Source organism: Lipotes vexillifer, unplaced genomic scaffold, assembly GCF_000442215.2.
Source record: "Lipotes vexillifer unplaced genomic scaffold, Lipotes_vexillifer_v1.1 scaffold164, whole genome shotgun sequence".
In the NCBI taxonomy this organism is placed as follows: Eukaryota; Metazoa; Chordata; class Mammalia; order Artiodactyla; family Lipotidae; genus Lipotes; species Lipotes vexillifer.
This window is the reverse complement of record NW_006789313.1, coordinates 593,688-610,929: the sequence shown is the minus strand read 5'-3', so window position 1 is coordinate 610,929 and position 17,242 is coordinate 593,688. Positions and strand designations below refer to the sequence as shown.

Genomic DNA, 17,242 nt, shown 5'->3' with positions numbered 1-17,242 from the left:
CAGAGTTCAAAATTTTCAATTTTCCCTTCCCTTTGCTCTATATTAGTAATGCTTTGTCCCTTAGCTGTAGAAGGGCACATAATTCACTGGATTGAAAGCAAAGCCTCATTTGGTGATGAATGTAGCCACCATGCCTACCTGCATGACCAGTTCTGGAGCTACTGGAATAGGTAAGCCCCCATTATTTTTCTCTTAAGATAAATGATACTCAGCAGAAATCTCATTAGAAAAAAATATTTTGTTTAGCTGGTAAAAATGCTAGTAGCCTTTGTTTCTAGTAAATACCGAGGCTTGATTAATGTATTCATTTCAGGTAATTTCAGCTTCTTTGCTTTCATAATGTAGCTTCAATTTTTAAAACGAAAAATCTCTGCATAATGTCAAAATTAGTGTAGACGCCATTTTCCATTTTACAGTGATGATATTGGTGTCACTTAAAATATGAAAAATAGGATGTGATATATATTATGATATTGACACTGACTTTTATCCTCTTGATGTGGAAGTTATGCTTTCTGTCAGATCTTTAAAAAATATTTTATCCTCAGCTCTCTGAGGAAAGTATCCAAACGATATGAAAGATCAAAACAAATTACCTTCCACTGGTAGAAAATAGTTTACCTACCAGCTTCAACCAACATTCCCAAAGGCATGGAGATCTCAGTGGTTAAGAAAAGGATGGTGTTGGAGGAGGGGGGAGGATGCCATATTACTGAGTACCCACCATGTGTCTGGGCTTGCAGATTATCTCAGTTGATACTCACAAGAAAGTTACTTTTATTCCCATTTTACAGACAACTAAACTGATACTCAGAGAAAATGTAACTATGGGTACAACTAGTTATCATGCATTGTCTTTCTCATGTCTAAATCTGTGCTACTTTTAGCACAACTCTATTGTAATTTACAGTACAACTGTTGAAACTTTGGCCTTTGCTATTATTGGAGTCCCAAGCTTTCACACCACATATATTTCACCCCTTAGATCAGAAGGTGGGTCAAGGGGTAACCTTTCTAGATTAACTGTGTTCCTCAGTCACTGGCCAACTGTAAGAATACAATAATAAGATGACGTTGGTCCGATCATTAAGGAGAGAGACAGTAGCATCTGTGGACAGTAGTCTTACCCTGGAAAAAAACAGTGACAGCCTACAGAATTTGGCATTATATTGTTACTCAGCTTTACAAAAGTCCAGTGGACCTCTCCCGTAGCAGATGTGCTAAACTAAGCCCACTTTTTGCCATGGTAACAATGATCATGACAAAATGCTAAATGTAATGGCTTTCTTGATTTTCTTGTGTAATTGTGCATAGCATCCGAGCTTTACTTTACAGGGATGGAGGAGGAAAGTGCAAAATGTTTTAGAAATCAATGCTGCTTCAGCGTTTCCTGTCTTTTATTCAGCCATTATTCAAATCAGCAGTAATGTGACAAATTGAATTTCAGATTTTTAGCAATTTTATGATGAGTTTGAAATAGTAAAGAAAGTATCATTTTTGATATTATAGGGAAAGCAATGACAAGAAAATTAAATTGCATAAGTTTAGGTTGCTAAGGGATTTTTAAAAAACTGGTAAGCTCAATCATTATGCATTGAGACTGTCTCCCCACTTTGGCACTGATCAAGCCTTTTATGAGAAACAATTAGAATTTGAATCCCAAATAGTAGAGCTTACTTGAAAATTCCAAAGGCACATCTTCATTCTAAAACAACTCAACTGTTGTTTGAATGTCTACTCTGTGCTTAGCCCTCCCCATTTTAGAGGCTGGTTAAATAATCAAGTCACGTGTATGGTAGACCTATGGATTATTCACATGGCTGGAGGGGCATTTGAGCAATGGATAACTTAATAGTTTGACTTGGACTGGATTTTGGATTATTTTGTTGCCTGCTGCTGTTTTAAATTTTAATGATGTTTTATTTACACTACTATTGACTTACATTTCCTAAGCACATTGTTTGAATGTATACCAGCTAAGTGGACATAGTTCATTTAGGGCATGTTGTGTGGTAAGGGAAAGCCAGCCTTAGTTTTGAATGTTCCAGATCATTCAAGGGGGGAATGCTCTGCACAAAAGTCACTAGTTCACAAAATGTCTGCAGAGAGGCCAAGAAATGCAGATCATGCTGACATTCAATATGGAACATAGAGGCATTTACTTGGATATAGAATTTTGGTTGTAATACCGATACAGACTTATCAGTGATGAGGCACTTTGACAGAAGGAGAACTTAGCGCAGTCATGAAAGTTTGGGATCCTACTTTTTTTATATTTTGCCTCAACACAACTCACACAGCATTAGCTAAAATTCATCAGAGTAGGAAGAAATCTTTCCCACCTATAGGTAGCCTTTCAAGGAGGCTGTTGGTTGTCATTTGGGTTAATTGCTTTATTTGTATGATAAGCCTCTAGTCAACATAAGAACTGTTTTCTAGTGTCACACTATTTTTCTTCTAGTTTTATTGAGATACAATTGCTATACAGCACAATGTAAGTTTAAGGTATACAGCATAATTATTTGACTTACAGACATGAAATGAAAGAATTGTCACATTATTTTTAGATTAAACATTGGATTTTATGATAAGACTGTTCAATGTTTGTGGAATCATAATCTTGTCTAAGCCTGTTTTTCCACATAAATAACTACAGAGCCCCTATATTTTAGTTTAATATTTCTCTAAGAGTTTTCTTTTTATGTAACTTAGTATTCTTACTCAGCCTTTCAGCAGCTCCCAATCACATCTTCCCTCTTTATTAAAACATGCTCTTTTTATGGCTTCCAAAAGATATTCTTCTGGGTTTCTTCCCCACACGCCAGCAACGTACTCTGTCTCCTTTGCTATCTCTTCTTCCTCTTCCCGGCTCTAGGATGGAAGGCCCTGGAACTCAGGGCTCACCCCTCCTCCCTCTTCTGTCTACATTCTTCCTGGGTGTTCCCTGGAAGATCTCACCAGAGACTGTGGCTTTATATTCCATCTCTATGCTGCCATCTCCTAGTTTTTACCCTCAGCCCTAAGATTCCCCCTGAGTATACATTTGTTCATCTCTCCAGCTGGCTACTCCGTATCTCCTCCTGGTTATCTAATAGGTATCTTAGACTTTACATGTCCAAAATTAAACCCTTGACTTTCTTCCTCAAGCTTGTTACTCCCCCATTTCTTCCCAAGCTCAACTAGTGGCACCACAATATCTCCAAATCCTCAACGCCGAGTATCATCACCAATCCATCAGCAAGTCCATTCAGCCCTACCTTCACCACGTCTCAAATTGTGCCTTGTATCACCACCCCACCTGCTGCCGCCTCAGTGTCTGTAAGCATCTCCTGGACTATTCCTGTAGCTTCCAAACTGGTCTCCTTGCACTCCTGTGGTCAGTGTTTCATACCCCAGCCAAATTGACTCTTGGAAAACATAAATCAGATTGGGTCACTTCCCACCACATTTAAAATAAAATCCAAACTCTTTACCGTGACATTCAGAGCCCCGCATGATCTGCCTCTCACCAACCCCAATTCTGTCCGCACCTGCCCCTCTCCCCTCACCTAAGGTTCTCTCTGTCTCTTATACTTCCTTGGCCATGCTGGCTTTCTCTGTCTTCCCTGAATCTACACTGCTTGTTTCCGCTTCAACACCCTCACTCTGGCTAATCCTTCTGCTTGGAACTGTCTTCACTTGGATCTCCACATAGCCTGCCCTTTATGACATTCAGGTGTCTGCTCAAATTTCCCCTCCTCAGGGGGGTCTTCCCTAACCATCCAGTCTAGAAGGCATCACCGTCAGTCATCCTCTCTTCTCACTTGGCTTTACTTTTCTTCATAATACTTACTCCGGGCTTCCCTGGTGGTGCAGTGGTTGAGAGTCCGCCTGCCTATTGCAGGGGACATGGGTTCATGCCCCGGTTCGGGAAGATCCCATATGCCACGGAGCAGCTGGGACCGTGAGCCACGGCCACCAAGCCTGCACGTCCGGAGCCTGTGCTCCGCAACGGGAGAGGCCACAACAGTGAGAAGCCTGCGTACCGCAAAAAAAAAAAAAAAAAAAAAAAAAAAAAACATAATACTTACTCCTGAGTGAATGAATAGACAGTAGTTGGAAACATTTATACAAACACCAATTTACTTGGTTTGAAAGAGCTTTACCTTTTATATTGCTATTTCTAATTACTACACGTAGGGTACAGTTCATTCCTTTGTAATCAAAGCTTCAAGAATTTTCTCCAGCTTAATTAACCTCAAACAAGTTTAAATTTTGCAATGTAGTCACCTTCCCTAAAATCAGATATTGAGTACAGAACATAAGCTGCCTTTTCGGCAAGTGGGCCCTCATCCCAGGTACGATCCTGATTAAAGTACTCCTCAGAACTCTTCCAGTTCTGTGGGGTTAAAAGAATGCCTCTGAGAAGCAGCATTTGAACCATAACATAGCCCCAAATTATATAGGGCTATGTATACAATTGTATAGAAAATGCATATATATTTACATATATCTGTATATATATCTCATATACTTAGGGCTATATATATACAAATTGTATAAAAAAAGTATTTCCTTATGCAGTTGGAAACAAAAAATACCTTCTCGTCCTACTTGTCTAGTCAAAAGGTGGGTTCTTTGACAATTTGACCTACATTTACTAAGTTTATTTTCTTATTGAGATGGTGACAGGTAAAGAAGAAACTAATTCTACAAGGTGAGGCCAGAATATACATGGGTTCTAACTTGTGGCCTTTCAAAGAAGCAGGAGCAGACACCCTGTGCTCACTTTAGTGGTTGGAGATAAAGTGAGTCTGTTTGGATGAAAATACTGATGACTCTAAATTACAAAGAACCACATGCAACCATACAGCGCATGAACAACGCCCAGCAGCCCTGAGTCAAGAACATGGAAATCTCAGCTGTTAAGTTCAGCCCTGTCATCTGCCATTCTGGGCACATTCTGACACACTGTCATCAGTGGAATCTATTTAAAACAAAAGTGCACTTGGTAGATATACCTCTCTCCTTCTCTCAAAGAAGATCTAAGCTTACTGACTGGAAAGAATAAGGCAAAGTTTTGTTTGAGCATGATTTTCCAGTTTAGTGATCCTTGATGTAATGGGAGGAACCTATCCTGTTCCTGGGTTTGAATCCAGGCTGTGCCACTCTCTGGTCCCATGACTGGGAGCAACTTGCTTAAGGTCCCTGAGCCTTTGTTTTTTCTTCGACACAATGAGGTTGATAACACCTTCGTCACCATATTGTTGTGCAGAGCAGTTATTTAGTACATATAAAGCACTTTCACAGTGCTTGGCAGTCAACAGATATACTCTGCTCTGTCTCTTTTTCCTGTGTATCACTGTCTGATAGAATTTAGAAGTCTTCTGAGTAGATGTTTTAATTTCCTTCTTTGCCAGACAAACTCCTACTCGGCTAACTTCAGCACTCAGCTTGACTGACATCTCTTTGTGAAACCTTCCTGCAGTTCATGATTGTGTTCAGTGCCCCTCCTGTGTTCTTCTAATAAGTTCATAGCATTTGTCAAATATTGTAATTGCCTGTTTACTTGCCACTCTCCCCCAGTTAATATATTGAGTTACGTCTTACCTATTTGTTTTATCCAACATCAAATGCCCAGAAGCTGGTGGAATGCCTGGCACATAGGTGCCAGTAGGTGATCAGTAGATATTTATTGAACAAATAAATATATGAATGGATTTCCTGATGCATAACAGACAACAACATTTTGAATCAACCATTAAGGATTTTGTTAGACATTGTGACATTAAAACACAATAAGACCAAAATTTTTTCTTTGAGAATGCCACTCTAAGGACAGTGAGAAAAATGCCTCATTTTTCTAGAGAACTTTTATAGACTTCTCAGATATATAGACTATTGCAGATCTATATCATGAAATATAGCATGTTTATTTACATACGAGTTTTAAAATAGAAAATAACCGATAAGTGGCAAATGCATTTTATGAAGTTTTTTAGGCAAGTAGTTTTAATCTTATATTGATTATTTGCTTTCACAAAACTTTAGCAAGGTCTCTATTTTGATATTTGACGTGGAATGCCTTGAAACTCCTGAGCAGAAGCTATTCTCTAGTTTCTTTAGGGTTGTGTAAAACTGGGCCCACCTTAACACTTGGGGGCCTGGGACAAGAGTGTGATTGGAGGCCTATATACAATGTGCCCAAATATTTAAGGCTGTGTATCAAGTTAACAGACAGTAAATAAAATATGTTTTATCCTGCATGAAGATCTGGGAGTTCAGATTTGCATTAAGAATTCCTGCACTTCTTGGAGATCCAGGCTGCATATGTCAGTGTAGGAATAGGTGCTGCCACTGCACAGCCCATCTCCCTTTTCTTATCACCTTTGGCTCTGTCCTACACCTGGGAAGGTTTTAAGCACAGCCTAGCCTGTACATCCAAGCTCCATGTATTGATACCTTCCCACAAACCTCTGCCCTTGGTCATCTCTCAGGCCAGAGGTGCACACAATGGTGGTCTTCCCTCTTATCAAACAGGCAGGCCCTGAGAGTGGTCTCAGGTCTATTTGATCAGGAAGTTCTGAGGTCCCTGGTAACATGGAGTGTGACTTAGAAAGGTATTGGAGGGAACAGACATCAGGTGAAGATGTCCCCTGTGCTCTGCAGACTCCTCACGCCATGGGCTGCGGTACAACCAGAAGAGGCCAGAGCAGAATCCTCTAAAGTTTGGGTCCAGGCCATGGACCCCTCTTGACTGGGACTAAAGGTATCGAAGGAAGCAAGTATATTTGTCTTCCAAAGTCATTTCTTGTGCTGATGTTAGGATATGAGGGGAGATGAGCACCAGAGGCAATATGGGCTTGATCACATTGATGTCTCACTGAAAAGATGAAGAGCTGAGTTCCATCTGTGGGATTTTTGAACCTTTGGCTCCAGAGAGTCTACCCTCCTAGAGGCAATGGTAAGCTAATACCTTCTACCACAAGAATCGATTTGACTTTAGTTCTTACCTCTAAGTATTTTTTAAAGATTGGTTATTTACTCAGTGGTTTAGTGATTGCTTTCTCTGGGTTTCTCTGAGCTGTGCTAACTTGAGAGGCGAGGCATTTAGAATGGGGCTGCCAAGCAGTTAGAGTTAAGGAAGGTATTTTTCAGAGGATGTCCAGAAGTTTTTCCTGTATAAAGATACTTCCAGGAAGCCTGCAATTAGCCAAATCACAGATTTCCAGTTATTTCAGTCTTGTTAACAACAAGGCTGATCACATCTGTCTTAGGTTGGAGAATGTGCCTCAGCTATAGAAGCTCTTGCAAACCTTCAATTACAGCAGCCTCAGAAGGCACTGCTGCCATATACTAACAAGCAGTCATCACCAGCAACAAGAGACAGATTGACTAATAATTAGCAAATGCACTGGAGAGGGCCTCTCTGAAGGTAAAAATATAATAATTTGCTTTTCCATCTCTTATAGTGGTTCTGGTTGTGAGATACCGATGTCTCATTGTTCCAGAGAAATACTTGACACTGTTATTAGCTGGAGTGACCTAGAAATATTTTAAAAGGATGAAGGAAGTGTCTTCTGTCTAGATAGTAGTTTTATGAGTTCTCATAATGGTTAAGTACCATTTTTTTCTGTATTTGGAGTATGAATAGCAAGAACTTTGCCCACCACAGAATTCATATTTTCTGCCATTGTTAATTGTTTTCAATGTTGACTTTAAATACAAAATTGAATGAGGAATAGAAATGTTGTCTTAGGCCGTTGAAGTGGTATTTGCAATAAAGAGATAGTGGTTGAGAAAACTGGAATGAGTTAATCATGGATTAAAGGGAAAGAAAATAGGCTTAAAAGGAAATGTCAGTGAATCACAGTTTCTCAGAAAGATGTCTATCTGATATTACCTTCAAGCATATACAAGATTTTTTTTAGTTGGGGAGGGATGGTGCCTATTGACCAGTTTCCCAATTCCAGGGGACCAAAGGATTGTTGAAAGCATAACTCTTCTTGCTGAGCTATTATGATAGAGTTAATATGAATCGCATATGTTTCAGAAGTATTACCACAAATCAAACCAAGAAGCAAATGATTGGGTGTCCATTCTAAGGATGGAAACACAACCGTTATGATTGTCCAGAGAGAGTAAGAGAAAAATAAAGGAAGTGACTCAGGAGCACAGTTAGAGTCAGGAGCCCAAGGATACAGAGTTCATTTTTGAAAGTAATTTTGGAATAATGGAGATCAGGTTGAAATTGCTTGGGGTTTAGGGCAGTGATTCTCAAACTTCACATGTATTAAAATCACATGGTTGGAACTTTTAAAATATTGATGTGAGATTCATCCCTGGAGAACTGATTTAATTGGTGTGTGGTGGAGCCTGGACCTTAGGAGGTTTTTTCTTGTTTCGTTTTGAAAACTTCTGATGATGACGTTGACCTGCATCGAGTTGAAGTCCACTTCTTTACATGGCCTTCATTTGCCAGCTAGCCCCAGCATTCCTAGCCTAGGTGCTCCTACATAGAGTCTTCATGAGAAAAAGAAGAGTTTTATTGAGGAATACTGGTTCAGATCAGCAAACACTTCACAGACACTTGTTCGTCACTTGGCATCTGGCCTCTGCCTTTGAGGCTGAGGCAGTAAATTGCAAAGACAGAACCTGAACCCAGGTCTCCCTCTGAACTCATACCTGTGTTCTTTCTGCTCCACCATGCAGCTTAATGTCAGTCATAGTGATAAATCTGTTATAAGAGGCTACTTACTCTGTCACTTAATGCAGGGATCCCCAACGCCTGGGCCATGGACCAGTACCGGTCCGTGACCTGTTAGGAGGTAAGCAGCAGGAGGTGCTGCGGGCGAGCAAGCGAGTGAAGCTTCATCTGTATTTACAGCCGCTCCCCATCACTCGCATTACCACCTGAGCTCTGCCTCCTGTTAGCATTATGGTGAAGTGTATAATTATTTCATTATATATTGCAATGTAATAGTAATAGAAATAAAGTGCTCAATAAATGTAATGCACTCGAATCATCCCAAAACCATCCCCCCCGCAACCCTGGTCCTTGGAAAAATTGTCTTCCACGAAACCGGTCCCTGGTGCCAAAAAGGTTGGGAACCGCTCACTTAATGGGTTTGCTAAGCTGAAGCTAAAAACCTCTCCAGCATATGAGGTGTAGATATTCACCTTCATGTGGTTCAAGAAAATGGGCCAGACGTTCTCTGTTGCTCTCCTTATTGTATATTCAAAATGCACATCTGTAGGATTAATATAAAATCCTGTCAGATATACATACCTATGCACCCGGAACATAACAACCCCTAAATTGTTGTATTTGAAATCTACAGAATCAGAGGTTTTTTTACATATGGTACAGAAAAAAGTAAGCATGTAAAAAGTCTGTTTTAATAAGTAACGGTGTTTTTAAAAACAGCTTTAATGAGATATAATTGACATACAATAAACTGCACATATTTAAAGTATATAATTTGACAAGTTTAACATATGTATAAACTCGTAAAATTATCACCATGACAAAGATAGTGACAAAGATAGTTCATTAGTTTACATTTTCTGTAAATGGAATCATTCAGCATATACTCTTTTGTCTGGCTTTTTTTTTTTTTTTTACTCAATGCGACTATTTCATTATTCATCCATGTTGTTGAACATATCAAGAGTTCATTTTTTTCATTGCTGGCAAGTATTCAATTGTGTGGCTGTCCCACTGTTTATCCATTCACTTGTGGATAGACATTTAAGTTGTTTCTAGTTCTGGCTATTAGTAATAAAGTTTCCATGAACAGTCATGTAAAAATCTTGTATGGTTTCATTTCCCTTGGGCAAATACATAGGAATAAAATAGTTGGGACATTTGGTAAGTGGATTTTTACCTTTTTCAAAATGATTAAACTGTTTTCCAAAGTGGTTGTACCATTTTATGTTCCCATCAGCAGTTTATGGGAGTTCCAGGTGCTCCCTTCAGTCAGTCTTTTTAACTTCAAACTTTCTAATAGTTGTGTAATGGTGTCTCAAAGTGATTTTAGTTTTTCTGTAATGACAAATGATATTGAGAATCTTTTCATATGTTTATTTTTATCTATTTGTCCCCTTTGGAGAAGTGTCTGTTCAAATCTTCGGTTCATTTTTTAGTTGAATTGTTTTCTTATTATTGAGTTTTGGTAGGTTTAAAAAAATATCATGGATTTAAGTCCTTTATCAGATATATGGTCAGATATGAAATATTGTCTTCCAGTCTGTGGCTTGTCTTTTCATTCTCTTAACAGTGGCTTTCAAAATCAGAAGTTTTTAATTTTAATGAAGTCCAGTTTACCAGATTTTTTCTTTTATTATGCCTTTGATGTCATATCTAAGAAGTCTTACAGATTTAAAGACTTAAAGAAATCACAGAGATTTTACCCTTGTTTTCTTCTAAAAGATTTATAATTATATATTTACATTTAGGTCTAGCATCCATTTTCAGTTAATTTTCATGTATGGCGTGATGTATAGCTTGAAGTTTATTTTCTTGGATATGGATATCCAGTTGTGCCAGAGCCATTTGTTGAAAAGCCTATCCTTTCTCCCCTAAATAGCCTTTACACATATGTCAAAAATCAATTAATCATATATGTGTGGGCCTTTTTCTGAATTCCCTATTTTGTTCTGTTGGCCCATTTGTCTATCTTTATAGTAATTCTACACTGTATTGATTAACATAATTTTGAAAACAGGTAGTGTTAGTCCTCCAACTTCATTTCTCTTTTTCAAGTTATTTTTGTCTCTTTTTGGTCCTTTGCATTACCATATGAATTTTAGAATCAACTTATAAATTCCTAAAAAATCTGCTGGACTTCTGATTGGCATCACATTGAGTTTATAGATCAATTTGGAACCCTATGTGTTTTATATTTCTTGATTCTATAGGAAGTGATTTTTTTTTGTTTCACTTTCCAATTTATCATGTTAAAACAGAGGAATACAGTTGATTTGGTGTATTGATCTTGCATTGTGCAAGTGGGTAAAACTCATTTATTAATACTTTACTTATTTGGTAGATGCCGTAGGATCTTCTGTATAGACAACCATGTTGTTTATGAATAAAGACAGTTTGCTTCCTTTTTCAATTTGGATGCGTTTTTTTTTTTTTTTTAAACTGCACTGTGTAGAATCTCGTATACAAAGATGAATAGTGGGGCTTCCCTGGTGGCGCAGTGGTTGAGAGTCCATTTGGGCACAGTTCAAAGTAGGGTGATCAACTTGTCCTGGTTTTCCTGGGACTTTCCTGGCTTTGACAGGCAAACCAGTATTGTTGGTGACGCTAGTTCAAAGCCCAACTCCTTCCTTTCCTTGTCAAGTAACCTAACCTCTCAGAGACTTGGTTCTGTCGTTTGTAAGAGGGAAGTTGTAATAAAAAAAAAAAAAAAAAAAAAAGGGAATAGTGGTGAATGTGTACACCTTGTTCCTGGTCTTGGGGGAAAGGCATTTAATCTTTTACCATTAAGAATAATATTAGCTATAGGTTTTTGTAGATGCCTTTTAGGTTTGAGGAAACTCCCTCTATTCCTAGTTTGCTGAGGGTTTTTATCAAAATAGGTGTTGGATTTTGTCAAAATGTTTTTTCTGCATCTATTAAGATGATCATATGGATATTTTTTAATTAATTGATTAATATGGTGAATTACAGTGATTGATTCTTGAATGTTATACCAACCTTGCATCCTGGGATAAACCCCACTTGGTCATGAAGCAATATCCTTTTTATATGTTGTTATATTTGATTTGCTAAAAATTTGTTAAGAATTTTTGCATCTGCATTCATGAGTGAGATGGGTCTGTGATTTGCTTCTCCTTCTAAACTTTTTGTCTGGTTTTGGTATTAGAGTAATGGTGGCCTTGTAGTATGAGTTGGGAAGTCTTCCCTTATCCTCAGTTTTCTGGAAAGTTTGTGTAGAATTGTTACCACTTCTTCATTAACTACTGGGTAGAATTTCCCAGTCAAATGATCTGGGGCTATTCTTTTGTGGGAAGATTTTCAACTACAAAATTGATTTATTTAATAGATACAGGGATTCAGGTTATCTATTTTTTGCTTGAGTGAACTTTGATACTTTGTGTCTTTTAAATAGTTTATTCATTTTATTTAAGTTGTGGAATATATTAGCATAAACGTATTCAAAATACTCCCATATTCTTTTAATATCTGTAGAATCTATAGTGATGTCACCTTTTTCATTCCTGATATTGATAATTTTGCCTACTTTTCCAGATCAGTCTGCCTAGAGGTTTATCAATTTTACTGGTCTTCTGAAAGAACCAATATTTCATTTTATTGACTTTTTCCTGTTGGCTTTCTTTTTTCTTTTTCATTGATTTTTAATCTGTATTATTTATTTATTTGTTTAGTTTCAGTTTCATTTGATCTTCTTTGTCTAGTTTCCTAAGGTGGAAGCCTGAGGTTATTGATTTGAAACCATTCTTTCTTCCCAATATAGGCAGTTTAGTGTTGTACATTTGCCTCAAAGTACTGCTATAGCTGTATTACACAAAATGTTATATGTTGTATTTTTATTTTATTTGGTTCCAAATACTTTCTGATTTTTATTTCTTCTTTGACCCACAGACTATTTAGAAGCATGCTGTTTTGTTCCCAAATATTTGGAACTTGTTCACATAGCTTTCTGTTATTGGTTTCTAATTTAATTCCATTGAGGTCAGAAACAGACTTGAATCCTTTTAAAATTACTGAGACTTGTTTTATGACAAAGTCTTTAACTGCCTGGTCTTCCCATTGCCCCAGCTCCATCTCCTCAACTCTGAGAAGGTTCTTCCTCCCCACATTGCCTCCTGGAAACTCTCTCCAGGCAGCAAGCTGGGGAAATCAAAGTGCTCGCTTCTTTTGTTTTCCATCGTTCAGGGGTCACTGTCCCTCACTGCTTGCTATGTGTTGTTATCTATTTTGCTTTTTAGTTATTTCCAGCAGGAGGATAAATACAGTCCCTGTTACCTCATCTTGGATCCAAGTAGATGTCCTCTCAATTATGGTTTTTAAGACGTAATTTAGTGTACTATAAACTAGTTTGTCTTGTTTAACATTAACCTTGTAATCTTACTTATGCTGCATTAGACTTCATTGTCATCCTAAACAAATTTTCTTAAGCATTAACTATGAGAGAGTGCTGTGCAAACCTTCAAGTTTATTTCTTTTGATACCTCTCTTTCCAATAGACATCCATATATTCTCTCCTTCTCCCAGGCTTCTGAGAGTTGGAATGGGATTTTCAGTCACTACTTTTTGCCCAACAAAAGGAAGGCTTTTCATATCGTTAAGGCCAAAAAGTGGATAATAAGCTTATGGTTGTTAGAAAGCAGCTTTCTTTGGTCATCTTCTGATAGCACTCACTAAGGGCTTCTGCTGCCTCTTAGACTAAAATAAAGCTAGCCATCTTTTGGTGAGATAGAACCCCATTCACAGAAGTCATGGCTTTTCTCCCCCTCTATATGTAAGAGACACATTTTTTCCATTTTTGACCATCTTCTGCTATTACGTATCATTCAAGAATCTCCTGGGATGGGTGACTTTTATAGGTGATGAGGCTGCATTGCCCTAGTTTACCCTTGCTTATTCTCTTCCCACACATGTGGAGTATGGAAAATGAACCATGCATAAAATTTTCATGTCTCATACTCTTCTTCTCATAAAACAGAAATATATATGGATACATAATGGCCATGGTAAGCATCCTTTTCCTCTAATTGCTAACTGATGCTGGAAGTCATATTCTTGTGAAAATTAGACCTCCTATATGAATTCTGTTTATCCATTAACATGTCACTTATATTCGCTTGTGTTTTTCTTTTTCTTGCTCTCTCCTTTATATTCTTAGTGTACTTTTATGATTTGTGTGAATTATACTTTCTTGTTTTACTCCCTTCCCTTCCTGAATCACTTACATTGAGATGCTCCCTGTGTTTTGTTCACCCTTATTTTCTCATAAAGATTCTACCAACAAGGTACCTTGTTAACCCCTTCCTGCTTCTCCTTATTGCCATTTCCTTCCCTTTTGTTTCTGGCAACTTTGCTAATCATCACCACATCCCCATTTTAAATTCAGTCTTATAGCATCCCTGATAGCTCATTTCAAGTGATCATAAATTCAAAATTCATGCAAAATTCCTTTATTTAGAAAAGAGGATTTTTTAATTCAAAGCTCATCAACTTCTGTAAATATGAGGCTGTCACAGTTGTTCTTGATGGCTTTGGCTGTAATACTTCCAGAGCACTGTATATTGATTATGAAAATGGTGAAAATGAAGTCATTGGTTGTGTGCACAGGTCAGGTATATAAAACCATATTGAACTCAACACTAGAGCAAAATACTTGATCAGCCCCAATTGCCTTTCATTGTTTAATGCGAAATAAATATTTTTACCACTATATATTTCTAATTCAGCACATTCTAGCAAAGTGGTCCATTAAGTAGTAGGACAGATACATGACTGGATTCAGTAGATACTGAGTTCCTTCTATGTAGAGGCGGTATATTATGCATTTCAGAGTATACAAAAATGAGCAAAACCTAACTTTGCCTTCAAGGAATTTAATTCAATCTAATAGGGAAACAACATGTACATAAATCACAAAAATAGCCAACACTGAGCACCAACTATGTTCGAGGAACTGGTTTAAGCACTTATATGTATTATCCTCTTCAATCCACATAATAGTCCTATGAAGTCGATACTGGTATTTTATCCTCATTTCATATGAGAAAGTTGAGGCATAGAAAAGTTAAGTGCCCAGGTCAAGGTCACAGAGCTGGAAAGCCAGGGGAGATTTTTGAACAGAAGAGTGACATGATCAGGCCACTTTAGGATAGATATTCTGGTAGCAATGCTCAGGGTGGACAGAAGCAAGAAGTTGGGAAGTGGAACACAATTGCTATTCCAGTCATCCATATTGAAACACTCTATTAATTCCCAAATTATAATGGTGGCAGTGGAAATGGAAGGAGCCTGTGTAGACTTACAGAGATAAGAAAGAATTTGGCAAGTAACTAAATGTTGTTGTATTGGGCGGTGCAGAACAGAGGTTCAAAACTTTGAGGTTTTGATATTGGCCATGGGGAGAACAATGATGCTGTTAAGGAACTGAGAGTGGAAAATAACCTAGGTTAGTGATTACTTCAGTTGCGATGATTAGAAATGTCCAAAGGCAACTGGGTTATGGGATGGGAGTCCAAGTGATGGACCAGAGATAGATTCATTTAGGGATATCTGTGGTAGAAATAGGCAAAGTAGGTTTTCCCTGAAGGGGAGTGTAGAGAAACACCTAGTTTTATGGACAGGGAGAGAAAGAAGACAACTATGTTATAATGACATCTCTAATAAAACCTATAGAATTGATGAACAAGTATTACTCTTACAGTGAATATAATTATTTCTAAATTTACTGACTCTTAGCCTTCATCTCTCACATTTAAACATTTATAAAGTAATTTTAGTCTAGTTGCATTGAATCTGATTATTTGGAGTATTGATAGTTAACGTCAGTTTCCATCATGAGTTATATGGGTTGAGAAAGTTGTACCAAAATGTAAGAACCCGGGGCTTTTAACAATCACACTTGAAAGAAACCTCGGGAGTTGCATTTGTCAAGCAGCTAGGAAAACCATTCATGCATTCCCCATGTCCAAAGCTCCACAGGCAGCCCGAACATGAAGAATTGAAAGGTCATCCTTCTTCCTGTGGTATGATGGTTTGTTGACATATTTTGACACACCAGTACAATGCTGAAAGGATCTGACCTTCCTGCAAGACTGAGGGACTCAGGTCTGGACAGAGTACCTGACACTCATTGCATTGCTCTCTTTGCCTTTCTCCTCCTCCTCCACAGATAAACTTACTCCTCAAACATGAAATGCTGCCTCCCCTATAGAAATATTACAAATTTTAAGTGAACATAAGTTATTGCTTTTTAAAGTTCTCGAGCTTTGTTTTTCCAGTTACCATCAAGCTGAAATCTTTACTTAGACCAATTCATGCTTTTAATTCAAATGAATTTGTTTTTCAAAATGATAAATGGGAATGGAGATTGTTAATGCTCGAAAGACTGAAACTAAACAAATTAGGAGGTTTCTGTGCTGTTATATGTTTTGCAGTCTTCATCTTTGTGATAGAAACCAATTTATTGGAGTTCACTTGTTTGAGGATTACCTCTACAGTGCAAAATTAATGTACCTACAGGTAAATCTTAGGTAGCTTTTGAAGTCGTTGCCTTAGAGGTATATCATGTGTTAAGAGGTTGAAGAGTTAGGTGGAAACCAGAGAGCTGTCAAGAGAATTTTCTGTCATGTATAAAAGCATTCTATGTTAGGATTGTGTACTGTGAAAAGGAGCTTTGACTAGTTACCCATTTTATTTCTTAATGCAAAATCATGGTGATGTGGGGATGGAAAGAAAAATGTTTACCATGAATGAATTTCTAAAATATAAAAGTAATAAGCTAAGTACTTTTTAATCAGGAGCAGCTATTCAGAAAGATTTTCTTGCTGTCTCCACAGCTAGTAAATATAAAGTGGAATAATATTCTCTAAGCATTTAGATTGCACTTTGCAAAATGTAAACAGTTTTATGTATTTGTCATAATATGGGAAAAAGAGTATTCAAGTATTTCAGTGATATTATTTCCAAATGTGATAACTGTCTGCCATATTAAGATACTTTTGTCCAAGATAAGTATTTTAGTGGCATGCCTAAAATTGAGACAGAAATCCTGAAGTACTTAAGTGTTTCAAACTGTTACCTATCTTGCATAAACTTTGAACTTTCCAGTAGCACCCTGAGCATCATACATCTTTGTTGAAATTGTTTCCCTTTCTATTTTCTTCACCCTTTCAAAACCAGTCCCCAGTACTGACAAAGCACTTTCATCTCCTACCTAGGTTACCACCAGGCTTCAGCTCCAATTTCCTGATGTTCCTCATTCAGGTTAGACCTCTAAGTTTGTGTGTTCTGAGAACTGACAGACCTGATCCTGATCTGCCTGCCCAGAGCCTAGTCATACAGGCTCCACTGTGCCAAAGTGTGGCCACACCCCCCAACCCCCAGACCTTAACTTTCAGGATTTTATGTAATTTTCAATTGACACCTATATCTGACATTGCGGTTGTACTTCTCATTGTAGAGTCTTTACATAGGAATAGTGAAAACCTCTTTTCACTTAACTATTACATGGATTAATTTTACTTCACACTGACAGGTTTTCCT

At 37.7% G+C, this 17,242-nt stretch overlaps 1 protein-coding gene across 1 annotated transcript in view; it reads left to right on the top strand.

Annotated features, from left to right (window-relative positions):
* The window catches only part of CDIN1 (CDAN1 interacting nuclease 1), a 217,189-nt gene that overhangs the window by 116,724 nt on the left and 83,223 nt on the right, over positions 1-17,242 (top strand). Inside the window, exon 10 of the mRNA XM_007462504.1 lies at positions 65-170. Within this exon, the coding sequence (XP_007462566.1) occupies positions 65-170 (106 nt within the window). The remainder of the gene's footprint in view (positions 1-64; positions 171-17,242) is intronic.